General features: G+C 39.6%; 1 protein-coding gene across 2 annotated transcripts; it reads left to right on the top strand.

The window, feature by feature from the left end:
• The first annotated feature begins 964 nt into the window (after nucleotides 1-964).
• On the top strand, nucleotides 965-26116 carry FAM168B (family with sequence similarity 168 member B). 2 transcript variants are annotated; one of them, XM_072868796.1, is made up of 7 exons: nucleotides 965-1123; nucleotides 8021-8101; nucleotides 11720-11803; nucleotides 16873-17015; nucleotides 17956-18133; nucleotides 19466-19595; nucleotides 20956-26116. In XM_072868796.1, the coding sequence occupies exons 2-6, from the start codon at nucleotides 8032-8034 to the stop codon at nucleotides 19576-19578; spliced, it is 588 nt and encodes a 195-aa protein (XP_072724897.1). In that variant the 5' UTR covers nucleotides 965-1123; nucleotides 8021-8031; the 3' UTR covers nucleotides 19579-19595; nucleotides 20956-26116. The 2 variants fall into 2 exon arrangements, with proteins under 2 accessions (XP_072724897.1, XP_072724898.1); XM_072868797.1 differs by lacking the exons at nucleotides 965-1123; nucleotides 8021-8101 and adding an exon at nucleotides 11044-11197.
• The last annotated feature ends 1264 nt before the right edge of the window (nucleotides 26117-27380 follow it).

Consider the following 27380-nt stretch of genomic DNA (forward strand, 5'->3'; position numbering starts at 1 on the left):
TTGGGCCTGCTGTTTAAGCCATATATCTTTTTCCTCCCAAGTTTCAGTTTGGACACATCTTCAGCTTCTCCGTTCTGCCACTCGTTTTCTCACTGCGGTTCAGCCCGTGTGCCAGTGTGCCAAGCAGCCTGACAGAGGTCGTCTGTATTCATTGTCTGAGCTCAGCATCTCTGATGTGCACTTTCTCAGTGCACAGCAACTGTTCTGTACGGACTTGGCCCAGCTCCTCTCCAAAGCTCAACTCCCCACACCACCAGCACACAGTGCAGACCATCACCCCCAGTACATCATCTGTCCCCCGGGCGCGTAGACCCAACAGCGGCTAGTTCTCAGCACGGTTTTGTGGGCAGAGCGTGCCGTGTGGCTTGAAGGCGGCCAAATCCCACGGGACCCAGTTCCAGGGACCGGGGCTGTGCAGGTGCTCGGCCAGGCCCTTCCGCCGGGTTCGTACGCTGCCCGACCCGGAGCAGCCGGGAGGGCTCGCCACAGGCAAAGCCCTTTCCGAAGGAGAAGGAGAAAGCGTTCACAGCAGCGGGACAGGAACAGCGTTATTGGGGCCAGCAGGCGCGAGGCGCTCCGTCCCCCGGGCCGGGAGCCGCAGCACCCCGAGGAAACGAGCACCCCAGGGCAGCCGCGGTCGGGGTCTTCCCCCCCCGGAAGGGAGGCGAGACCCGCTTTAACCCCCTTTGCCCTTCCACGAGTCCCGCCACTGCTTAACCCCAGCCCCGCAGCTCAGCGACGTCGCTAATGGCGGCGGCGGGGAGGCGGGGGCGTGGGGGGTGGTGTCACGTGCGGCGGGGGGGTGGGTAGCACCCGGGGGCTTCCGTGCACGTGACGGCAGCTTCCGCCCCCTTGGCTAGGTGCGCGCGCCCCCTCCCCCGCGGAAGTGACGTCGGCGGCTGGGTCGGTGCGCAGTTGTTCGGTGCGGCCGGGCGCGGAGGAGCCGGAGTCGCCCGGCGACCACTGCCCCCCCCGCCCCGCGCAGGCAGCGCCCGCCCGGCTCCGCCCGCCGCCCCGCCCCGCCGCCGCCTCCCGCAGCCGCGTACGTACGGACGCACGCACACACACACGCAGCGAGACAGCCAGCGACGGCCGGGCCGCCACCACGAAGCGCCGCAGCCCGGTGAGTGCGAGGCGCCGAGGCCCGCCGCGGGTGGCGCCGGCTTCCGGAGCCACTCCTTCCTACCCCGCCGCGCCGGGCCCGTTATGTAAGGGAGCCCGGGCCCGGCGCCTCCTTCCGCGGCCTGCGCCGCCGGCCTCTCGGGCGGGCCGTGGCGCGCCGCTTCGCGGCTCCCCCTCATCCATCCGGGCGACCCCTTCTCCGGCGGCGGGGCCGCGGCAGCGCCGCCATCCTGGGTCCTGGCGCAGGGGCGGGGGGCGGGCCCCAGCAACGCCGCTGTGGCGCGGGCAGCGGTGCGGGTGATGCCGGGGAGAGCGCTGCGGCCCGGCGGGCAGCTGCGCGCCGCTCCCCGCCAGGCGGGGCAGCGAGTAACCTTCAGCGTCGCTCGGGGGCTTGGAGGGCTCTCCGTAACAGGTGTCTAAAGCGGCCTTTAAACGGTGGCAGGTGATGATGGGCTAAGTGAGGAGAGAGCCGGTTACCGACCGCCTCGCGGCACCGGTAGGCAGGGCCCGCGGCGCCCTGGGTCTCGTCCCCTTTTGCTTTCTGTCACTGCCGGGAGCTCAGGTTACCTTTGTGGAGTAGGTTGGTTTTGAATGCATGGGACGTCTTTAATGCTGGTTTATTGGTGTGGGCTGAAGATTGTCCAGTTGATAACTTAATAAAAATTCAGTATAACGTCATGAGGCGATCAGTCCGTTGGATTTTCAAATAATAGTATCAGTGAGCTTCAGCTGGATGTGAAAGGCTGTGTCTGGCTTGCATGTTGTATCTGCCCTGTTGCCTTTATGTCTGTGAGCTGGAGGAAGGAATAAAATTTTAGTCGTCCGGAGCCTCTAGGAAGAGTTGTCAGAAAAAGAAAAAGGGCCTGGTGCAGACTGTGCTTTCAGGGCTTTTCTAGGACATTTGGAACCAAACCATAAACACTGGCCAAATGATGAAATCGGTGCTCTGAGAAACATAAAAAGTTAGGTTTTAGGTAAGGGGTAGTATGCAGCTCTCAGCATGAGAAGAGCTGCATTTGATTTGTTCTTAAATGTTCAGTAGTGGTGTACACATTACCTAATTTGACTAGACTTTCTGTCTGCTTTAATGTGATTTTACTGTAAGATGTATAATTGTTAGTGTCATAAAACTTCTATACTTCCATGCTCATATAACGCACACTTCCCAACCTGTACTTTTTGTGGTAGTAATTACGCACTTCAACTTTCAGCTTAAAAAGTAGGAGGAATTAAGAGGCTTTTGGAGATTCTATCTCAATTTGGAACTTGTGATGGTTTCATCCTATTTCAAAAAGGAATGTGGAATAAACTGAAAATGAACTTCATGAAAGAATGCTTTGTAGGATAAAATTGTACCAAGGAGCAGAGCTTCAGGATTTAACCAAAAAATTGTGAATACAATTCCCTTATGTAGTGAAGTTTTAGTCTTTCAATTTGGGGGGGTTTTTTTGTTTGTCATAGTTGATTAACTTCCCCCAAATTTGGCAATAGACAGGCTTCTAAGATTCTTACTGTGAGGAATTGACAATTCTGCTGCGCTACTCCACTGCTTTGAAATAAGTATATACATGATCTCAGAGTTATGCAGGCGATGCAAGGATTTGAGCTGACAACTTTTATCCCCTTGTGCAGTAACAACAACAGAAATTGTAGGCTTTGAGAAATGCTGGGCCGTTTGTTTAATCTTTCCATAGGTAGTGGGTTTTTTGAAGAAAAAAGGCTTTGGTAAAGGTTCTATTTTGGAAGAACAGAACAATGCTACTAATGTACAAATGGAGTTGGTTCACGAGCAGGATCTTAGTATTTAATTTTTGGTATAGGTTTTCTTTTTGTGAATGGCATACAGAAGTAGTTCTGTTGAGTCTTTAATATATCATCATGTTGTCTCTGTCCTTACTGATACTGGGTACAAGTAGTATTGGTGTTAATGTATGTGTATTTCAAATATGTTATTCAACAAAAAAAAACCCAAACCACTATTAGAAAAGGCTTACAGATGAGAATTGTATTCATTAGAAAGGATTAAAAAGTCTAAACTGCTCTATTCCTTTGTAGTCTTAAAAAAAAAAATTGCACACACAGAAAACATAGAAGGGTGATTGCAAGAGTCTCATTCTTTCTCTTTTATGACAAGAACATCTTGTAACTCAAGCAGGAGAGGAAGACTTGCATGTGAATGATGTTTCCAGCTTTGTATTTTATTTTATGTGTGAACTTTGGGCAAAGTTGTTAATTGTCTTTTTCCAGGCTGTGGTTCTACAGCTTCAGTCAGCTTCACTATCCAGTCTTGCTCCCTTCCTTGCATTGGAACTGGTGCTGTCTGAGCCATTTGGTGATGTGTCGCAGCTCTCTCAAGCTGGTAGGAAGAAAACATGGCAACCCTCTGCCCAAAAGACTCCATCAAAACCCAGAATTCTGCCAACCAACTTAGCTGATGCAACTTACTGAGGGGTTAAAGTGCTGGTGCTGGGAGTGGGATTGCTTGCCAGAAGCATGGCAGTTCTGCGTAAGCATTGATTCCAGCTGGCTTCAATCATGGACTACCATAAACCCATGCCCTGTTTTGAACAGGAGTAATATTTGTGTCCTGGTAAAATTCAGTGATCTTTTTTGTGGTCTTGGATGAAGGGAAGAAATGAAGCATGTGTTACCTGCAAATACCAATGCAGCATGGGAAGTGTTGTTTTAGACTTTATGAAGTCTTGAATGCCTGCTGATACGAGCCCCCTTTTTTTAAAGTAATTGTGACAAAAGTGCCTGTTACTTGGCCTAGGATTTGCATCAAAGGGCCTATTTTGGTGGCTGAAGTTTTAACAGAACGTAATACAACTGAGACTTTAATCATTGTCAGTTATTTGAAGAGCAGAAGTGTCCTGAACTATGTTCTTTGTTACTTAGCAGTGGAAATTACTTTTTTTACATTACAAACTACCAGACTTTTAGGAATTGCGTTTTACTTCTGTTAAGCTTTGACTGGAAATCAAATGGGTAAAATGTAGAACATTACTAAGATGGTAATTAACTTCATTAAGGAATTGTATGTAAGTGGAAACTGGGTTGTTTGTATAGTTTAACAGCAAACAGCATTCTAAAAGTATTCCAGGATGGATAAATGTTAAGTACTATAATGACTTAGTGTGAATCTGCTTAAGTTCCAAGAACGAAAGCATTAGTGGACCACAGTAGTGTGCTTTAGGCAAGGTACTTATTTAAGAGAGGTTGTTCCCCAGCTCTTGTGATAGAATTGTCATAAAATGAGCACAAAGCAGCATTCAGGAGATCTTGTTCTGACAGTGTTTCTGCACAACTTTGACAATAAATAGTAAGAAAATATATCTGTTACAAAGGAATGTGGAGTTCGTTTTACAGTATTTGCATTGATCTGTAGTTTTTGCAGGTATGTCTGTAAAATGATTTTTAAAAGCAGAATTTCCTAGAAATATGCTTATTCTGTGTAGCAGGAAAAGCTACGTGCAAAAGCGTATCTAATTTGGAGTGCTGGAGCTTCAGCATTAACAGTGGTTGGCCTTTGTGCTCAGCTTCCTGAAATGTGGATTTAAGAGGAGGATGATTGTCCTGGTATCTGTCCCAAGATGAGATTTAACAGGCTTGATCAAAACTGAGTTTGATTGTTTGGCTTTGGCAAGAATGTAAGGTGAAGCATTTACACTTCCCAAGCATGCTTGCATAGTCTTTAATCACAGCATCTTTAATCAGTATGATTACCTTCATTTCAGCTGAAAGAATTAGTTGACTGTAATTTATATACAGTTGACTGTGCAATTTATATACAGATGATGCACAGTAGACACTTATTTGCATATACATTAACATGAGAATGCTTTGCCACGATTCTTTGGGTTCACTTTCTACTAGTTTCCCTAGCGTCTGATGTGGACTTTTAAGTGTTACAGGGAAGTGGACTGCAAGGTTCCATATTTCAATATAACAGATGCCTTTCCAAGTAAAATTACAGTAAGAGTGGGATGATTGCAGCCACTGGGTAATACTATATAATTATACTTACACATGTTGGGTCCTTCAGAGAAGACCTGAAAATAATTATTTTTAATTAGAAGTGGTCTGAAGTTTTGTCTGCATTACAAAAATGGTAAGCATTATTTGTAGGCTGGTGGATCTCCACTTGTATTTCAGTGGTGAAAGCTAGAGTGCAAAAGCAGAAGTGGTGAAAGTACCTGTTGAACCAAAGTCAAATGAATGTTCATGTATGTGTACACACAAATTTTGAAGTATGGCTGCGTCTGAAGTGGAAGTTGACACTGTTTCCGGTAAGAGGCAGCTTGCAGGCTCCCAGTGCCATAGGTGTTTTCCCCTTACTTAAGTGGAATTCCTTACTCTTAATCTGCACTTCCTTTGAGATCATCTCATGGGTTGTCTGACCTTTTCTATTCATTTTCTGTACCTTTTCAGCTTTGTATGGCTTCTGTTTAAGTCATCCCCCAGAATGTACATCCTTGTGTTCTTCTGCAGTCATTGACTACTACTACTTCTAATAGTTGGGTTGGTTTTTTTTGTATTTTACCCAAATATTTACAGAATGCTCTTGCTGGTTTTCCAGTCCTCTTTTTCTTTCTTCTCATTGTCATTCAGAATGGTGAGAGGGCTGCAGGGTCGTCTTTCCTCCTAATTGCTGTAGAGACTGTAAGGAGGAACAGCATATTTGTAGGGATATGAGGGTGTGGAAGAATCCTATTTATATTTGAGTGGAAGGGTATATCCACCTCCCTTAAGACTTTTAGTCCACAACTCAAAAATGCTAAAACTGAAGTAAAGCTTGGACCTCTTACGGGTTTTGTAAGTTTAGAGACAAAATGTGACGAAATCAACATAGAAAGAGGAGCAGAGATGTGAAAGAGAAGGAAGTGCAGGGAAATATTAAGGGAACAGACTGAAAGTTTTCAAGTAAATGAGAGTCCTTATTTAGAAAGGAGGACACACAGAAGAAAGTGTGGGGGGAAAAAAACAGTCTTTCTACAGTGAAATATTAGTCCAGCAAAATATGCCTGTTGGTTATGGTGCAGCAGAGTTAATGCTATTAAAACTCCATGGGGCTTCAGTGGAAAGCAATGCTTTATACTTGAAGACAACTAGTTTGCTGTAGAACATTTCCAAAGAGATTTGTGTCAAACTGCTTTTTTGATGTTGGTCAGGTGATAAAAACATGCTGCTCTGAGGAACTTTCTGCATACTAAGCAATGTAAATAGCAGGTTGATTGTTTTTTAACTCATTCTTAATAGATTCTGTTGTCTTGATATGTAATCAAGTATGAAGCTGGAAAAAATAAAAGCAATTCTATTTAAGTTAGTATTCTTGCTAAGTGTGTGTGGGGGGAAAGTCCAAGAAACTGGTGAATCTTGTAATTCTCTTACAGCAAGTTTGAATGTTTTGTGAAACCTGATGATAAACTTTCTGACAGCATTTACTTTCTGATTTCCTAATTTTGCACAAATGTTTCTTTTACTTCTGTTGTGTACTAGGTGCTGCTAAAATTCTTGGCACAGCCGGTTTTAGTGTTACTTTAAAAAGCAAATTACTTATGCTTTATACAGTCACTTAACATAGGTTTATCAGTGCAGCTATACTGGTAAACTTAACTCAGATTCCTGCCATAACATAGTCTGTAACTAAAGTAGTGCACATGTAATTATGACTCTTTCTTGCATCATAAACTTAATTTACAAAATTCTGTTAAACTGTGTTAAACTGCTTAATGCACTGCTCATTTAAGTAAGACATCATCTCAAGATGTAGAAGAGGAAGTGACTCAAGTATCAGATATTAACAGTTAATAAGAAAGTCTGGTTTCATAGTGTGTCCTCCTGTCTTGCTGTCGGAGACTATTTGTAGTGAAAAATGGGCGCTTGCAGGAAGAGAAGTGGTAAATCTGGAAATGTATGCAGAAAATCAGATGATTGAAGATATTGGGGTTAAAATATGGGGATTTCTTTCTAAAATATTAGAAAAGTCATTGCGAACAGTACTCTTGTAAGAGGCACATGGTGGGCTTGCTTGTGAGCTGTGCTGCAGTGATGTATGTTCCTAGAAGTACATAGGTGTACTGGAAAAATCTGAGAAGCATCTTCAATGCCATTTTATTTTCCTTTGTGTTTATGTGCAAGATTGTTTTTAAAACTGGGGACTTGGTTTTAGTCCTGCCAGTGATGCTAGCTGTAGGTGCCTTTTTGGTGTGTGAATACACAAGTCAGAAATGACTGGACCCAACTGTCAGCTTGTCATAAGGCTCTGAAGAACTTAGCAGCAAGTAAACAAATAAATAAATGTGAGCTAGCCGTCTAATACGGAAAGTCTTTTGCCACTTACTGCTGTAATGCTTGGGCTATTGATGGTGGATGAATTTACCGCTGGTAAAGGACTGGAATCCCAGGCTTGAAATGCCAGTAGCAATAGACCGTAAGTATTTGCATACCTTGGCTAGATGATTTAAGAAAGAAATGGGAAGAAACCAAGATTGATAGATGGTAGATAGATAAGTGATTGATAGATGATAGATGGCATGGGGGGAGAAGTCCAACACATGTGAACTCCTGCAGTGGGTTATGGGTTTGTGTGCTATGGAGGAGCTCTTAGGGATGGAAATATTTTGAAAGCATGCTCCGCAACAGGGACTGTTTCATTCCTAAGACGTGCTCTAGCTGATTTGAGGGTTGTGATGCTTTGAAACCTGCTTCTTCAGTGACTCTCTCTTGCTTGTAGCTACAGTTTTAATGTTAATGAGTAGTGGAATTGCTGCTTTTTCCTCTGTTACTTTTTCTGCCAATATGCTTTCCCCCATTTCCAGTTCCATTTTAGTTGCTGAGATTTCAAGCTTCCACTATACTTGAGTAAATACTTTTTTTTTTTTCCCTCCCGATTCAGTTACTGAAATCATGAATCCTGTGTATAGCCCTGGATCTTCTGGGGTTCCCTATGCAAACGCCAAAGGAATTGGTTATCCAGGTAAGTAACTCTGGTGTTTTTAATGAGTTTCAGTTACACTGATCTTTGTAATCAAGAAGAAATAGTCACTTATGAATGGCTTCATGTATGGTAATCTGTTTTGGGATTTGGGTGGGTTTTTTTTTAAATTTAAAAAGTGACATTTCAAGAGTGATGTTAGTTGTTCTGTTACATTTCTGACTTTAGTATCTCTTTCAGAGCAGCTTATTTTAGGAGCTCTAATAATTACACCCTGCAAGAAGAGGAGTCAGTCTATTTCTGCTGCTAGTTGGCTGGCGCTCTTAACCTTTCTGTCCTCTAATTCTTGTTCATGCTATCTGTTTTATGACTGCCCGAAGCATAGCATCAAAGATGGGACCAAGAAAATGTCCAAAAGATGTTTTTAAAACAGAAATTACATGTATTTCTTGCTTTCTCTGTTTCTCATTTGGCTTCAAGTTTCTCTCCAGGGTTTTCCTCCCTCATCTCCTAATGTGTGTGTGAGCAGGCTTCATTTCTGATGTCCCCATAGTTCAGAAGTTGGATAAGGCAATAATTAGATTTGCACAGAACTTTCCAGGAAGGCCGAAGAGAAGGGCTGCGTGCCCCTGTGAGGCATTTCAAGCAGTATGTCTTGATGCAGTCTTTTTTTTTTCCTGTTATCTGTGGGATAAGGGAATTATTCCATCCTGGGGGAGGCTGGAGGGTCTTTCAGCTCAGATTTTATGTATCATAACCAATTAAACTTTTGTAGCTTTTACAGGGAGGCTGTTTTGTGATTTAGTTGGTGTCTGTGTTGGGAGCTAGAAATCATTCTGCGCCATTACTGTTTATATTCTTTGTAGCTGTATTATATTTTCCTACTGGTATTTACAGTTTTTAGGTCTGTTTTTCAGCTTAGATAGTGTACTGGAGTTCCTATTTTCCTGTTCCGCTTTTCTCTGTTCCTTCTTCTAAATACTGGTGCATAAATGAATTTTCTTCACTGTTGACTTGATTGTCTCAAAAACCTTTTATTTTTATTTTTGCTTTTCAGGTACTTTTAATTTTTTCTTCAAACTAGTGTGTACCTTTCTTGATTTCTACAGTATTTATAAGGGGAAAACACAAGCTGTGTTGCAGTGATTAAGTCTATTAAGTGACTGAAATGGTGCAGTAATAAATTGTAAAGCTGATGCTGTGTAACCAAAGTCCCGCAGGATGGTTTTATTCTCTGTAACTGTCTTATAAAATTACTGTAGTCCATATAACTAAGGTAAGCAGCAGTGGCTTACTAATTAATATCAGTTACAGTACAGTTATTTCTATATTTGTAACAGATTGCTTTTTCAAGGCTTTCTTTTGCTTTAGGTAAATATTATTATGAATTACTTAAATATAACTTTGTATTTTTGTCTCTATTCATTTTGTGAATACAGATTTATATTAACCAGGGTTTCATTTGTACTTATAGCCATTTACACATTGCATTGAAGCTCTTGTTTATGCTAATCTAAGTGGTACCTTAATTTACTTAGGAAGATATACTATTGTAGATTCATAAATAGCAGTTTAAACAACATTACAACTACTAATCTTTTATGCTACTGTTAGACATATTAGACTACATATTGAATTATGTAAGTACTGTATATTTGCCATTCTTCACTTGGTTGTAAATTAGCATAACTAAAATATATGGAATTGAAGTAGAATTGTTATAGAAGTGCCTTAAATGTCATGTACAAGTTGATAACTCAAAATTCTTCTTCCTTATAGTAGTCAGTGAATTTACACAACTGTGACCCTTAAATTCAGCTTAGTCGATAAGTTCTACAGTGTTACACTGTACAGATAGTTTTCTGAGCTGCCTGGTTCAGTCTTAAAGATTGTAGGATAAACACAAAACACATTTTCTAAAGTGAAAAGTAGGCTTGCATTTTGGGATTTTTTTAAAAAATTTTTGCGTGACTAAGTCTCCCTTCTTTGCCTCCTAATTTAAAAGCTACAGATTCTCCATTCAGAACCATTGAATTTACATGGGTTGCATGGTAATAGAAAGTAATGAACATACTGCTAGGTGGAATGTATTATTTAAAGGCACTGTGTTGCTAAAGCTGTTGCATAATTAATAGCTGTTTATATTACACTACACCTATTTGAGGTTTTTGTATGGGTTTACCATAGCAAGGAATCACTATCCAAATGTTCTCACATGGATGAAAGTTCTGTATAGAAGTTAAAACTGCTGCTTGTTGTAGTTACATTTTTCACAAACTGCTTGTTTCTTGAGCAGCTCAGAGTGCTCTACTGTGGAGCTAAACCTGTGAAGAAAGAACAGAGGACTGAAAATGTATGCAATGTAAATAATGTTGCAGATGTGCAGTCAGTTTGAGTAATGTGTAAAGCTGTACTAAAGCTTTTCATTAGCAGCTTGTGAATTTGAAATCTTAAGAGCTATTTACACTCTGAAAAGTTGTTATCAATTGGATATGTTATTTTTACCTTTGATTTTTAAGCCTAATGCTTTTCTTAGTCTGATCCATGCTGACCACCTAATAGTGCCAAGAGTATGTCACTTGATATGTTTACAGGGTGCTTTACAAAACTAGATTAGCATATATAGTCCTGAGCTAAGGAATTTTTATTGTTAGGAGTAATTGCTAAGGACTCTGGGATTTATAGCAAATTAGAAACCCTTCAAATTTGAATAGCAGTTTAAAACAAACTAGCAGCTTTAAGCCTGACACTGAATATGCAAATAGTAATTACCTTTTATTTGGAGAGGGTGAATTCTTTATATGTTGATAACAAAATGTGGTAGTAACTCTGTCTTTCTAAATACAGACATTACTTAGTTTTACAGTTTGAAATAACATAAATAAGTTCCTGGAAAAATTAATAGCTATGATTAATTCAGCAATTTCACTGACTACAATCTAAACAAACTTTTGTATCTTTCAGGTAACTGTAGCTTTTGCTAATGCTGTTTTTTGCCTTATGTTGGAGGCCAGTATATTGCGATATTCAGCCATGGTGGTTCTTGTATTCTGGTGTAGAAGTGTTTACCTATCATTTTGCTGATACCTCAGTGAATCACTTGTTACTGTTAACTGTCATAGTACATGCTTGAAACTGGTGAGCTTGTTTGATACTTGAGTGTAATAACAAACCTGTGTCAAATGCAACTAGTATTTTGGACTACCTAAGTTTGCTTTGTACTCTCTACTTGCGATATCTCTGATTTGGAGAGTCAGAGTCACTCTGAATTCTAGGGATTTATTTCTGTGAAAAAGTCCCTTCAGATAAATATTTTCTATACATCGGGTCTTAAAACTTGGGGGGGAGGGGGTTGGATAGTTGCACAAAACTTTGTCCAACTAACTTAAGACTTACTTGGTCATCTTTGAGATTTGCTGAAACAGGGATGTAAGGGAGAATGGCACTTGTGACTCCTTAGCTGTTCCCTTCATCTAGCATTCAGCTTCAGGTGGCTTGGGAGAAGAGGAGCCCGGTGTTTTAGTTGAGGAGGTGTGATTGAAGGCCATCTGTTAGCTCATCTCAATTAAAAGATGTACAGTGAGAATCTTTGAGAGTAAAGTCTAGTTAGACTGTGCAGTCAAGTCTAGAAAAATAACTTTGACATATTCTTTCTTCTAGCTGGCTTCCCAATGGGCTATGCAGCAGCTGCTCCTGCCTATTCCCCTAATATGTATCCTGGAGCAAATCCTACCTTCCAAACAGGTATGTGTAATAGGTATGTGTAAGCAGTAACCTGAAGTTTGGAAGTTGTTAGAACCAAGAAAGGAAAAGCTGTAGGGGCTTACAATAACACTTATCCCACAGTATAAGTTTTACATTACTTTGAATATGACTCGTAAGGCATCATCTGATAAATTAAAATGGGTATAATCTGGTCTTAAGTCATACTGCTTTCACCTCCAGAGAAGGGAAAAGCTGAGTTTTTAGCTGTTGTTCCTATATTTCAGGCTGATACTTGAGGATTGCATCGTGTTTCCCTTCACTGCTTCCTTCTTGATTCTGTTTGCTCTGCATCCTACTGGTTGTTTCCAGATTCCTGTTTTTTCTTCTGTCTGTCGTCAAAATTCTTTTTTCATCCTTTTCTTAAGCGATATCTCTTTCCAAGTTCAACTTCCTGCCTTCTTTCTGCCCTTAAAATTGCCTTCCGCAAACTGATTGTCTAGAAAGCCTGGTTGCTGGGTAAAACTGTTTTGTCCATGGTGGATATTGGGGGAGGATTTAGGTAACTGCATTTGCATGCTTGTCATCTAAGAGAAAGGGAATGTGATGAGCCTAGGAAAAGGGAGATGCAAAAACAGAATCACAGAATTGTATAGGTTGCAAAAGACCTTTAAGATCATCAAGTCCAACCGTAAACCTAACACTACCCAGACCACCACTATACCATGTCCCTAAGCACCTCATCCAAACGTCTCTTAAATACTTCCAGGGATGGCGACTCAACCACTTCCCTGGGCAGCCTGTGCCAATGCTTGATAACCCTTTCAGTGAAGTAAAATCTCCTAATATCCAGTCTAAACCTCCCCTGGCACAACTTGAGGCCATTTCCTCTCGTCCTATCACTTGTTACCTGGGAGAAGAGACCGACCCCCACCTTGCTACAACCTCCTTTCAGGTAGTTGTAGAGAGCAATAAGGTCTCCCCTCAGCCTCCTCTTCTCCAGGCTAAACAACCCCAGTTCCCTCAGCCAATCCTCATAAGACTTCTGCTCTAGACCCCTCACCAGCTTCGTTGCCCTTCTCTGGACACACTCCAGCACCTCGGTGTCTCTCTTGTAGTGAGGGGCCCAAAACTGAACACAGTATTCGAGGTGTGGCCTCACCAGTGCCAAGTACAGGGGCACAATCACTTCCCTAGTCCTGCTGGCCACACTATTTCTGATACAAGCCAGGATGCCATTGGCTTTCTTGGCCACCTGGGCACACTGCTGGCTCATATTCAGCTGGCTGTCAACCAACACTCCCAGGTCCTTTTCTACTGGGCAGCTTTCCAGCCACTCTTCCCCAAGCCTGTAGCGTGGCATGGGGTTGTTGTGGCCCAAGTGCAGGACCTTGCACTTAGCCTTGTTGAACCTCATACCGTAATGTATCAAAACAGACACAAGAGAAACCAAAGCACTCACCTAAGTTGTTTTTATGTAGTTCTGCCTTCACTAATAGAAGATGATTTTGATGTGCTAATGCTTGAAACAAAACAGAAACAGGTAGCATTAATTTCCACTTAAACCAGGAACATACATCTGATAGAACAGTATTCTCCCTGTGGTTGTTTTGCATACTAAGGAATTCCTTACATTGCTTTGTTAATGTAGATCTGGGCCATCTTCAGGAGCTATTTCACGTGCATGTATTATGCCAATTTTTGAGATACACATGGGACATAACCATGTATTGTCCCTGAACCAAATTTGTCCCTGAATTCCCTTGTGTAACTTATGGTGATGGGAAAGGATGCTGCTTGAAATTGGGAAGCTTACATTGTGGAAGCCTGCTTGCAATATTGAAGTTCAATGTTTGTAACGTATGGCATTCCATTAACTACCAGGACACTAAAAGGGTGTGGCAGCAATTACTGAGGCAAGAGAGAGTAAGTCATCTAAAATGTTTCCCTATTAAAAGTACATAGCTGTGTAGCTTTCCTTAGAACTGTGGAGTATTCTAGTTGGTACAGCCTGTGTCTCTGTTCAGTTTGCTCTTTAGAGGCATAGCAAGTGCAGAACTGATTTTGGCTTGTCTTTGGTCTTGAATTGAAGGTAGGGAAACGGATGGATATTATAAGTTCCAGTAATTTAAAAAAAAATATATATCTATCCTTTGGATAGGGTATTGTCTCTGTGGAAGTATCGGCCTAGGGGTACCAGCTTGCATTTGCACTGGATTGCTTAAGAACTTTGAGAGTGATGTTCAAGGGAGGGCAGTTCCCATCAGGGGTATGTGTCAGCATGGGAGTCAAAACCTATGTGGGCTTTTATTATTGGCTTGTATTACTAATAGGCCATTCAGTTTCATGGTTGAGATTACCTTAGTGATGTGTCTCTGCCTTCTGTGCTCCATTGTATATATGATCAGGATTCCTGCAGCTGTGCTGAGGAGTAGCTGTAATTTTTGATCCTAGGATCAGATAACTGAAAGGTAGTTCCAGTCTTATTACTGGTTGCAGTTTGCAAATTCTACTGCAGGAGGATGAAGATAAGCTGCATGTAATCAGTTTACCAAATCATGAGACTGATGTTTTTATCCAGTTGATTGGGTTTTTTCCTCCATGTCAGTTATGTTGTAATAGAAGGTTATGGTTTCTGGGGAAGATTCTTGACTTGTTAGACTTAATCGTGTTGTAAGATTAGTTTGCATTAATTAATCTTGGAATATATCTCGTGCTATATAACGAAGTTAGAGTAAGAAATTTTTCACTTTTATGTGAAAAAGGAATAGAGATGTATAGAAGTTATATACCATCTTCAAATGTCCTTAATTTTTTTTAAAGCTAGTACTATTAGAGTCTTTATTGCTGTTGAATAGAAAATAAGCTTTTATTTAATAACTAAGAATAGCTTTAATTTTTAGTTACTTAAGCTATGAACTAAAGTTCAAAATGTCTAGATCTCCTAATTCAGGCAGATAACAGCTTGAAGTACTTTGTCCTAGCAGCAGGGATTTTTTTATATTTCTTTTTTAACTTTTCTGATGTAACTATTTGTAGAATCAAAGCTTTTGTAAATTCACATCACGCAGCAGTATTTGAATGTGCCATGCCACTGCTGTTCAGAAAGAGTACCTTCTTTACAGGTATCTTTCTTAAATTTCTGTGTTTTTTTTAATAACCATGTGGTTTACTTTTAAGGTCTTTGCTCCCTGTAAGGGAGAAAGAAATTAAATGGGAAGGCAGAATACCTTTTGTACAGATGTACCATGTTACAAGAATGAAAGTTGAATTGCCTGTGCAGCTGGATCAGTGGGTTTTTAGAATGAGAGTGGGTTTTACTGAGGACATAGTTGTAGTTCAGTAGCAATGCCTTGCGTTCGGCATTTTGTGGCTGAGTTATTCAACACAAATAGCTCCCCATACTAGAAATAGAAGTTACTTCCTCAGCATGCTTTATTCTTCAAATACTTAGGATCTCTAAAAACAAGACTTCAGCGTAAGTGCTGTGGTAGCTTTCTTTAGTGTCTCTGAAGGTGATAAATTCTATTTTTTAAAAAAAGGGAAGAAAAACATAGTAAACTTATTTCTTCATTAACATAACAATTTTCAGTTTGAAGGTTGGAATGAAATCGGAAGGAAACTCGCACTTCTTCAAAAAGAATGAAGGTCATCTGTCATCATGCTGTCTGCACAGACTGATTTTTCACAACACAAATGCCAGTGTTCTCTCTGCTATATAGCTTCAGATCTGTTCTCTGTATTGAAGTCGGCATATTCTAGACAGTTTTTAAAGTCACCTAATCTCTGTTCTGATATTCTCATTTTTTCTATAATTACCAAGTGTTTTTTCTTCCTTGTGTTGCCCTAGTCCTAGTTTGTGCAATTCCAGCTAAACAGAAATTTATCTGTGGATGTTGCATCTCCGAGTGTGGTGGACCTGCTTGAGACCCAAGATCTTTTCAGCGTAGCACAGCCTAGGGCTTTGATGCTTTCTCCAGAATAGGTCATGCCTGTTGTTTACTACCCTAAATGTCATTGCTGGTGGATGCTGCTGCTAAGGTATTTGTATTCCCACTCTGGCCATTAAGTCATAGTATAATCTTGGGAGTGTAGCATGCAGCAGATCAGGTGCTTTTCATAGATCTCCTCCATGCCTCATCAAGCCCTTGTTCTGTTATCCTGAGACCTTGTCTGATGAGGGCTGAAGAAATTATGGAAGAACTGTCTTTAGGCAGGGTCTGAGCCAGCAGTTGCTACTTATCCCTGTAAAAATTGAACAGTTCCCACTATTTACAAGGCAGACTAATTTTGAGGGCCTTGTAATAGGAATGTAAAATTCTTTCTGGTGGCATCTGAAGTCTTACTGTAATGTATCAAAATAATTCTTAAGTGATGATTAAGGGTATGTCTATGTATGTAATACACAAAAAGGAGATTTAAAGATATTAAAGTGCCTTCAAAGTCAAATTTGCAGTTGCAATGAACTCTACAGTGCTTGTGTTTTAAAGGTATGGCCTTTCATATTTATTTTAGCCAGTTCAGAAAATGCTAGAAAACATATATGAATAAATGTCAGTTGAAGTGGAGGTTGCAGATTGTGTGTGTCTGTTCTCTGAAAAATCATCTTGAGCTCTTTACATGATTCTGACTTTTGAAATTAAGCTATTGTGCTGTATTGTCTTCTACAGAAGGTAATTGCAGGTTAGTTAACTGTTACTGTGTTTTGCCAGTACAATTTGGGGTGCATTGAGAACTGGGCTCATATTAACACGTACCAAATCCTCCTATGTAGGAATGCTGCCTAATATGCCAAATCCAAGTATTTAATGATGTTACTACGAAAATCCAAATCCACTTTTTTATCCCATATCCATAGATTTGAAGAGCAAATTGTGCATAAGCACAGTTAACTTCCATGCTTAGTTGGCAGAGTCAAGTATTATTTTCAGACTGCTACCAGTATTATGTAAATGATAGAACTTGTGCTTGGATATTGAGACTAGCCTACTAAGTACTCACATGAAGATCAAGGAATTTGGAAATTAAGAAAATGGTTACCTCTGACTTTAGAAAGGAGTGTACTGACACTTGTTTTTCATGTTTTTAATGCAGATTTACCTTTGTTTCAGGTTATACACCAGGCACCCCATATAAAGTATCTTGTTCACCCACTAGTGGTGCAGTGCCACCATATTCTTCCTCACCGAATCCCTATCAGACTGCTGTGTACCCAGTTCGAAGTGCCTATCCACAGCAGAATCCATATGCACAGGTAAATGAACAGAATAAAAAAAATGTCTGAATACTGTTTGTTTACCTTGTAATATCTGCTTGAACTCTTACCTTTACATCACATGTATTTCTTCATGGATGGAGAGAATTTTTAGCTACCTACAGTAAAAATTCTTAATACAGTGATTTACAGAGTGTATGTGTGTGCACTTTTACATTCTTTCTCACATGACAGTTACTCTGCACTTACTGATAATGTGTTTAGTCTTTGAAGAGACGCTAGATTCAGTAGTTTTAAAAGTGTGTGCTGGATGCTGTAACTACCACATCCTAATTTTGTTTTGTCAAAAATCGTCATGAAGTTGCACTAATTTTTTTTTTTTTCAGGAAGCCTCTGTTGTGATTCGGGGAGTTACCAAGTCTCATACTAGGCAAACTGTTGAAAAGTATTAGAAAGGATAGAATTAAGACACTTCAGTAAAAATGATATTTTGGGGAAAAGTTGGCCCTCTTTTTGCGTAGAGGAAACTTGCCTGGTGTGCACGCAGTAGATGAAGGGAATTAACAAGCACGTAACAAGGTTTATCCAATCTGCTTAGTGTATTTGGATTTGTCAAAAACTTTTGGTTCTTTAACTAAAAGCAGCTGAATAAAAAGTTGTGAAAGAATGAGAGAAGTTCCGTCATGGATTAATATATGAAAAGATACCAAACGAAGGGAATGAATGACGAATGAGTCCTACAAAGGTCTCTGCTTTTGAATGTTACCCTAAATGCCTTACAAAGGGGCTAAATGTTAAAAAGTTTGCCAGTGAAACGCAATTGGAATAGTAGAAATGAATGTTTTGGCTTCTGCTCTATAAATACATTGCATCTTTAGAATAATGCTTTTATTTTATGATGCATTCATGAAAGAAGACATCATTTATCCTCCCCACCAAATATACTATAATTACTTAATTTACTTTTTTTCTCTGACAGCAAGGCACTTACTACACACAGCCTTTATATGCAGCACCACCCCACGTAATTCACCACACCACAGTGGTACAGCCTAATGGCATGCCAGCAACTATGTATCCTGCTCCAATTCCACCACCAAGAGGAAATGGTGTGACTATGGGGATGGTGGCTGGGACTACTATGGCAATGTCAGCAGGTATGTGAACTCACAACAACCCTTATGCTTTCTTGATGAAGCTCCCCTTTCGCGTCCAGGCAGAACACAGCTGCATTACAAGAATGTGATGCCAGAGGTGTACTTGGCAGAATCATAAAATTGTTTAGATTAGAAGGGGCTTCTGTAGGTCACCTAGTCCAGCATCTTCAAAGTGGGTCCGGCTAGATCAGGTTGCGTACTTGTTTAGTGATATTTTGATCATCTCTAAGGATGGAGATATCACATCCTCTTTTCAGATATTAGTATTAAGGTAAAATAGTTCTTCTTTATATCTGTATGGAATGTCATTTATTCTTGCATCCTTTGCTTCTCATCTTATTGTGTGAAGAGTCTGACTTCCTCTTCTTGATACGTTTCTCTAAGCTTAGCTGAAAACAGCAACCTCTTAAGGCTGAGGAAAATGCGGTGTTCTCAGCCCACCCCTCATATCGCTGACCTTCCTTGTATGTTGAGATATAACATTTTATGTGTTTGCACTACCTGCAGGTCGTCTTTGTCATAGGCAATGGTTAGGGATGTCTGCTTCCTAATGCCACACTCTTTTAGTGGTAGTGTTTTGGAAAAAATGTTGTTTAACCAATATCTAGACTCATCTGTGAGTGTTTACTGAGGGTGTGTCATGCTTTGTTACTAGTGGGTGTTAACTCATGAAGAAATGTCCACATTCACTCAAAGCATGCTAAATTCAGTAATCTAAAAAATGAGACCCATGAGCTTGTTTTCAGATTCTGGTTTTTTATCTTGTCAAATGTATCATTTAATTTGAGGAATCTCAAAACTAGAGAAGTTGTGTCACAAACTGAGTTAACACTGGAGTTTTGTATGTGGGCAAGCTTATCCCAGGTGTTTGTTACTGTTTCTACAAAGTGCTGTAGAGTAAGACTGTTAAGATCCTGCTATCTCAGCCTGTTTGTTTCTGAAGCCCCTTAGTCTGTAAAAACCTATCTGGAATAATGAAAAAAAGAACTAATTTATTCTGATTTATCAGTCAAGTTATCTACCATCAAATATTCTTATGGTATGTAAAGCCTGCTGTGGGAAAAAGTTTTGCAGTGAATAATGCTTATGCTGCAGGGTTTCTGCTAGAGCTATTTTTGAGTAGTGAGTATCTTTATGTGCATTGGACTAAACATTAAAATTATCCTCTTGCATAAATATTTGAAGGAAGATTGGGGCTGGAGTCCAAAATGATACTGGTAATTTTAAATTGGAAGAAGAGCTGTAATTGTTTTTAAATAACTTTTTTTTTCCCCCCCCCCCCCCCCCCCCCCCCATGTGTGCTTACTGAAAAAACTGTTCTCTTCATCCTAGGTACTTTGTTGACAACTCATTCCCCAACTCCAGTAGCCCCTCATCCAGTTACTATGCCCACATATCGGGCTCCAGGAACACCAACCTATAGTTATGTGCCCCCACAGTGGTGATCATCCTGGCAGTCAGTGTAAGTTACCGATTTAGATTGAAAGCAGTTAATCTTTCTTATAAATGACAGCATTGCAGGTTCTTTCGGGGACATTTTTCAGAAGGTAAGCAGTCTGGGGTACTTCTACAGTATTCTAATTGAGTAAGAATACACAAAAAATATTGCTTATGTAATAGCTGTTCCCTGCAAAGGAGAGAAGCCTAGTGGGACTCCTTCAGTGGTCTGTATCTTCAGAAATCATGAAACATTTTCATGGTTCCTGATTGTTGAATATGAAAGAATGAGCCTCAAGTTTGCCTTATTAAAATACATCTGGGACTAAATATATTGAGTATTTTGGATTCATTGGTAATTGTTGAATTCAGCAGTACTGTGATTTGTGAATGAAGTAATGTGTGTAACTTTGTAGTTTTATTTTTGATTGGCTAAATATGTAGGCAAGGTAGGTGTTTTGCTTTGTTCTGAGGGAGAATCTTTCTCACGAGCTGCTGAAACAAATAGACATCCTTGAGTTAATTTCATATATTTGCTGCGTTTCAGGTAAATCTCAGTTCATATTTCTTGCAGTCAGCATGGAAAGATCGTTTCTAGTGTGGACCAAAATGTAGATCATGGGTCTCAAGAAAAGGAGTTTAATTTTAAAATCTGCTATAAGGTGGGATGGATTTTGGGGGCGTAATGTGTGTCAAACTGACACAAAGCCTAGTGTTTTGGGGATCCTCACTTCTTCTGTTGTCTTTTAGCATACGTTGAGAGCAGCTTCATTTGAAATAAGGACTTGTCAGACCAACTGAACTAGAAATTGTCACTTTTAGTCCATTTAGTTTATGACAGTTAACTTTGTTTTAACTTTATTTGGACTTATGTTTCAGCAGTTAGGAGTCCAGAGTTCTGTTATCACAGGTGACTGTGTTCCCTTTGAGTTAGCAATGCAGCAGCCATTTCTCATTTTGCTGTGATGCTACATATCAGTCTGCAGATCTGAAATGTTTCACATATATTTCGTCTAAGAATGTCATATTACATGAGTATAAAAAGTGAGAGTTTTGCTGTGACTAAACTCATGACTGCTGATAATTAAATTTAGCATAAAATACCTTTTTAATGTTGCACCTTCTACTTCAGACAAAACTACTAGTCATGACAGAAAGCTGGAATGGACATCACAGGAGAAAATCAATGTAGTTAAGAATTAACCTAGAAACCTATAGGTTTCAGTTGACTGGATAAGTGCTAGGATAGCATTATATAATATTTAACATCTGTTGTATGTGCATATGAATGTGGTGCATGCGATGTTAGAAAGTTCTGCCACACTCAAATAGTATTTAACATAATTGAGAATATTTCCTACTTTTTTTTTCACTTCTTAACGTAGGTTTGAAGATGGGAGATATGCAATCAAGAAATTGAGGTTTAAAAGTTGGTGCTGAAGCCCTCATGCCTCCAACCAGGACTTTTCTTCTGAATGCTTTCAACACTTGGCTAAACACTACTAATTCCTGATCACTGAAGATTTTCCAGTGCTGCATATCTTACATCTTGGAACTCCAGCAGTTAGTCTTAAAGCAAATCCTGTTTTGTGGACTGTCTTGCAATTTTTTAGCTAATTATAATGATAAAAAGGGAGTATAAATTTATTCTGATCCATATCTAGTTGAGTGCATGTTAAAACGCAAAAACAAAGCTTGCTCAATCTACCTGCAGTGACTGATGCAAAAACATCATATGCAAATCCAAAGGAACCGAAAAGTATTTTACAACTTGTATCACTAATGCACTGTTGTAATGTATGCAGGGTCTTAAAAGGTAGAATCATGACAGTGAGTTTCTTTATAGAATACCATAATATACATTAGATAAGTGCTTCAGCCTTTTTCAGGTTGATGGATTTGCCAGTTTATAAGGGGCATATTTTTATTTAAGTGATGTATTCTTTTCAAATTCAACTACTAAATTGGAGTGACTGGAAAATGAGTCAGACAAGCTGTAGAAATCCCGCACACAATTAGTTTACTTCATACCTTTTCATTGTCATTATATGGATTCAGTGTTATACAGATGTTCTTAAGGATCAGAATGAGATGACAAAGGTAATGCTGTGTGTGCCAGTAAATAAAGCAAACTTCCTTGAGGCAAAACTGGCTCTTAGGAATAGTAGGAGGCGACATCACCTGCATAAGGAATTGCATGTCCTGGGGAGATATATATCTAGTACTATCTTCAATATGATGCGAGATGTGTCAAAGTGAGACTGCCACACAGACTGATAGAAAAACACTTTTAGTTCTCATTTCAGGAAATCCGTGCTGTTTTTCCTAAAGAACGTTGTAGTCAGTTGAAAATGTATGTGCAGTTGATCCAGCTTGCTTTCCTGAAACTTAAGAAATGCTAGGCTTTCTACAACAAACAGGAGGAGTTCAGCTGCATGTTATTTGGAGGAAAGCTTGTGTGCCTGATGAGTATGTTAAAGGGGAACAAATCATTTTAACACAATTTCCTTATTAGCTACTTGCAGTATGGACTATGGATATGCTGTAGTAGGGCTGCCAGAATATAGAGGTTTCAAATAGCTGTTGTTTTTTTGGTTTTTTTTCTGAAAATATTTGTAATTGAAGTAGGAGCCATTTGTTGATTACAGCATTTTGATGTGTTTTCTTAGTATTTTCTTTTTTTACTTCCTAAATTGCACTTGGAATCACGTAAAATAAGACTGACTGCAGATTAGCATTTCATTGCAATGAGTCATTTCTGATATTCTTTCTTGCAACTTCAATTTTTTAAAAGTACCTCAAAGCAAATGCTGTGGGGATAAAGGGCTAGCCTTAGAACCCATTTGTATACCAAAATTGTTACAGGGGAGATTTTAAATTTTTAAATTTGAATATTGCACATAAAATCAAGGTTTTTCTTAAACCTGCTTGACTTACGATTCCAGAAAGATGTGATTTTCTTTTTTTGGATACATTCTGCCTGCAATAAATTATGCAGTAAATGGTTATAAAATGTTGTTCCCTTTTAAGCGTTTACACAGAGGTATATCAGGCTGTATTGTTCTTGTAGGTTAATTTCCATTCAGAAGTAAATTTTTTTAAGTTGTATATCTAGTCGCTTTGTTTTGGGGTGTTCTGCTCCTATACAGATTTGGCAGCTACTTCAGGGTAGCATAAGTGCTGATTTAATGCTGCCATTCCAGTACTCTGCCCTGGTGGGAGGCTTATGTACCTTCATAATCCGTTGGTGGTTAGAGCCTTCAGTAACTTTTTTTTTTTACAGTAAGCACTGTCCATATCTTTTACTTCCTTTTTTTTTTTGTTTAATAAAGTTCAGGTTTATTTTGCATGAATCACTGTCAGTTGACGGCCCCCTTATTTCTAATGCCTTGAACATAACTATGTTGTTGGAATAAGTACTTTAAACCTTACTCATGAGCACTTACTGCAGCTTAGGGATTTCCGTATGTTTTTATATGGAGCAGAAAATTACCCCAGACAAACTATTTGAGTCTGTACTGCTTTGTTCAAGTCTGTTTAACAATTCCAGTAGTGTAGTAGATTTGCAGCTTTGATTAGTCAGGTGTGCCAGAGAGTACAGTGAACATTAATACAGGCCGTTTGTCCATTTTAGCTAGTGGAAAGTGACATTTTGTTGTCTTAGCATGATTTTAACGAAGAGCTGAGGTATGAAACAGTGCTATGTTGGGGAGAAGCTATGAAGAACAAGCTCAAAGCTTTGCTGTCTCCTGTCTCATCACCCAATAAACTAAAGCTTTGAAAATCATAGGAGAGAACTTTCATGAATGCTGCAATAGATAAATAGTTAAGGAATTAATATAACTTCCTATATATTTGCTCTAACTTCAGATTCCTGAATGTCATCTTGGAATTGGTCTCTGTATAATACTTCATAACATTTAGGCAGTCTCACTTACTTGAGCACTTTTTTTTCCTAAGTTGCATTATGGGATTCATCCATGAGGGGGAAACTGTACCTTTTTTAAAAGGTACTTACACCTTCCAGTTTTGATCGATTATAATCTGCTGGGAGGGTGGAGCATGTCTCCAGTAGTTGATATGGAAAGTAACCAAAAGCACAGTGCAGGGGGGCGGGGGGAATATGTGTATATATAACTATCTTAATGGTATTTTGTTGCAAATAGTAGAAAGCATGGATATAAAACTGCGGCGGGGGAAACTGTACATCATTAAATAGGCGTTTACACAGTGAGGGTCTTATGAAACATTCTCTCCTGCTTTTTATATAACATTCCCTATTTAGAATTCCTTTATAAATACACAGTATGTGTTTGCACTAGAGCTCCTCAGCAAATGAAAAGAGCTAGTGCAGTAGAGACATTTCAGATCAAGCTTCTCTTTAAAAAAAAAAAAAACAAAAAAAAAAAAACAAAAAAAAACCAAACAAAAAACTTTTATGGCAGCTTTATATGATTAAAAAAGTACTACTTTAAACCTGGAACTGAAAATAACTGTTGCAGCAATAACAAAGAGAAGTCCAAGAAAGATTTTTTTTTTAATTAAAATTTCAGGTGTTGAGTTTAGATAAAGTATTTTTAAACTGAGGTATTCCCTATGTCAGTAACAACTGATGAAAATGTCTTTTAAATGTAGCAGCAGCAAAAGAAAAATGGCTAATAATTGGCACCAAAACCTTGTAGCCCTAGTCAGTGGCGTGGTGGTTATTTACAAAACACTAGGAAGGAAAATGGAGAACCTTCTACTACTGGATGTTGCTTATGCTTGCTGTGACCATCTCCTGTTTGAAGTTTCTAGGAGACGTGCAGGAATGCTGTTCAAGAAAGCTTCTTTTTCAGTGTACTATGCAAGTTAAATGCTTAGATGCAGTGGTAGATGAAAACAATCCTTTATTTTAGTTGAAGTCCTTCCTTGTATTGCTTCATCCACTGAAAAAAACCAAACCACCACCTGTAAGTACCACCATGTCTTAGTGTTGCCTGAGAATAGTTCATGGTACAGAGTTGTATACCAGGGTACTCAACATTGACTACTCTTCATGGAGCATTCTGGCTTCACTGCTACTTGGCTAGTAAGGCCGCTTAAGGTATCTGAGCAAGAGATGGTCAGAATTGACTTGGAATCACTCCCCAGTGCTTAAGCACAGTATTATATACCCATTCATTTGGGTTTAGAACATAACTTTTGCTTGAATAGGTAAGCACAGCAATCCGATACCACCACTTAACTCTAGGCTTAAATGCATACCAGAGAGTAGTAAATACAGCGTATGTGAAACCTCCCATCTTAGGAACATGAACAATAGTGATGCTTCGGCTGGAACTTGTGGGAAAGAGGACAGATGCTGTGGTTGTCGAATGGTATTTTGCAGTTGACCAGGATGTGGTTTGTGCAGTAGTCGGTAGGAAACAGGCATGAGCCATATCCAGCCTTCTCCAGCAGGTGTCACTGGCCGACCTTGGCATGTGCAGAGGGTGGAAAGCAACCCATTAATCCTCATGTTGAAGTGTTCGTGAACACCTGTTCAAAAGAGACAAAGATTTAAGCTCATTCAGATTGTTCTCATTAAGTGTCAGCTTTCTAATCCTGTATTTTATCAACTCTAAGCTTCCTGCAGAGACCCTCAGATTTGACGAGGTAGAATGCCAATTAACAGGAACAACTGCAGCAAAGTTAGGATAGTTTTGTGCATGAAGCCTCGCCAAAAATCAAGTTCATTCTGAGATCTCCTCTGAAGTAGTGAGGACTCTTCCAGCAGGCTGTGTACACCTCTGTTTGGGGGGTGTTGAGAGAAAATAAGGTGTGTTTTGTAGACAGAAGAGAGGGAAGAGGAACAGTGCTTATCTGGGGACAAGGAAACCTTTTCTTGTGTGGGTTGAATATAACACTGAAACATCTGAATTCCACAGGTAGTAAGGGTCCATTTGTGATTTTTTAAAAATATTCTAAACAATTTATGGGCTCTGAAGTTTCAACATCAACAAAGTGAACGTGACTTTTCTAAACTGTTGTGACTTTTGGGCACTTAGCAGGCAAACTGGGAAAGCTTTTTTAGCTGGCTGCTGTACAGACTTGTTTTAAGTAGAATGGATTTGTTAGTGGGGGTTTTTTTTATTGTAATGCTATTATTGGCTGCCCTCATGTCTAAGATTTGAAAAAGTGAGTGCATGCAATGGAAGTACAAGAGGCCCCAGTAATAGTTCTCCATGTTTGTTATGAAATAGACACAGGTTTCCTTTTTATGACTTTTTTTAAAACTGTCTTACGAACAGTTGTATTGGTACTTTTTTAAGTTTAGGTCAATGTTGTCTTCCAGAATAAGTTTTAAGGCATCACTCACTCCTGCATTGAACTATTGCATCAACACAAAGAGTGGAGATTCCATTCTGAGCCAGTTCAATTGTGAAAATTCATACTTTTTTATTTTTTATGCAATTCAATGAGTAGATGAGCTCAGATTTAAATTCTTAAAAGCACGTTTATTGTAACAAGAATTGTTATGTATTAATACTTCAGTTTTCAATAAAGATTGACTTGTGTTGCTTATTGTGGTTTTTTTCCTACTGTCTTTGGTGACATCCTTTTAGAAAAGATTCTGTTGCTGGATAGCAGTACAGTGTGTTGAAACTCTTTAAGCTAATGAAATCTTGTGATTGATCGAAGCAAAGCAAAACATTTAAATTGGTTAAGCGACTTTTCTCAGTAAGATTTCTTAATGGCTAACAAAACACAGTAGTAAAGGCTTCCCAGTGGGGAATAAGGTGCCCTAAGTTGCCCTGCCCAAGAGTATGGTAAAGATGGTGCAACCCTGCGTCGTTCCCTTTTGGGGCATTTCCTGGGGTTTGCGTTTTTTATTACTTTATAGCTTAAAACAAAGAAAGTGGAACAGATGTAAAATTTCACAATGCTGTAGCATTTACTTGATACCAAATCAATGCTGTTTCAGAGGTGACAGACCTTGAACAGAAAGCTGTTACAAATGAGTGTCTTTGAGTGTTCCCCAGAAGGAAAAGAATTGAGTAGGTGTGAGGTGTGGGTAATTATCCTATTTCTTTACAGTGTGGGTGGCTGTAAATGACACTAATGTTAAAATAAAAGTATGTATATTTGGGGTGGGGGGACAGGACTATACTGCTTGAACTAACTGGCTATTTTCATTTATTATAGGTCTCCAAAAATAACAATAACTTAGCTGGTAACATTCCTGTGAAAAGCAACGCATGTGGAAGAGGAAGGTATAACGCCAGTAACTGCATCGATCCACAGAAATAGCATTTGGTTTTTGAGATTATTGCTACAGGGTTTTTTTTCTTGTTCAGTCAAGTAGTTGAGCTTCTAAAATAGTAGCCAAGGACTAGGAATCCCATGGACAGATTTTTTCAGTGTGTTTTACCTCAAGCTAATTGTTGATCAGTTACCCTGGGATCACTTTCATTTTACAAGGAGGTAGGTTTGGGAGGTAGGTTTGGGGGTGTTTTTGCAGATCATTGGAGCTGATGAAAATTTATAGTCCTGAACCAGTGGATTGCTGGAATCTGGGAGAATATAAAGGGGAAATACTGTTCTTCAGAATGATGCTGATCATTCTTGGGTTAGAGGGATTCTGGCGTAGCTGTTCCTATGGTGGTCTATTGTTGTGAAGAATTACTTTTTACTGTATCTGACACCTTTGTACTGTATCCGACACTCATAAGAACATGGTACTGAACTTTTTAAGTCTGTTATATACAGGGTTTCTTTCTTGTTTGTTTTAAGTATATCTGTGGAACTACCAAAATGGTGGGTCAATAATGGTTTTATTTCCCTTTTC

This window comes from Ciconia boyciana, chromosome 7 (genome assembly GCF_034638445.1).
Source record: "Ciconia boyciana chromosome 7, ASM3463844v1, whole genome shotgun sequence".
Taxonomy (NCBI): domain Eukaryota; kingdom Metazoa; phylum Chordata; class Aves; order Ciconiiformes; family Ciconiidae; genus Ciconia; species Ciconia boyciana.

What these genes read in the sequence shown, in the direction of transcription:
- FAM168B (XM_072868796.1), top strand. Translation starts at nt 8,032, where the DNA reads ATGAATCCTGTGTATAGCCCTGGATCTTCTGGGGTTCCCTATGCAAAC. An exon ending in CAAAGGAATTGGTTATCCAG is followed by an intron (nt 8,102 to 11,719) that starts GTAAGTAACTCT and finishes TCTTTCTTCTAG; the next exon opens with CTGGCTTCCCAATGGGCTAT. An exon ending in TACTATGGCAATGTCAGCAG is followed by an intron (nt 18,134 to 19,465) that starts GTATGTGAACTC and finishes TCTTCATCCTAG; the next exon opens with GTACTTTGTTGACAACTCAT.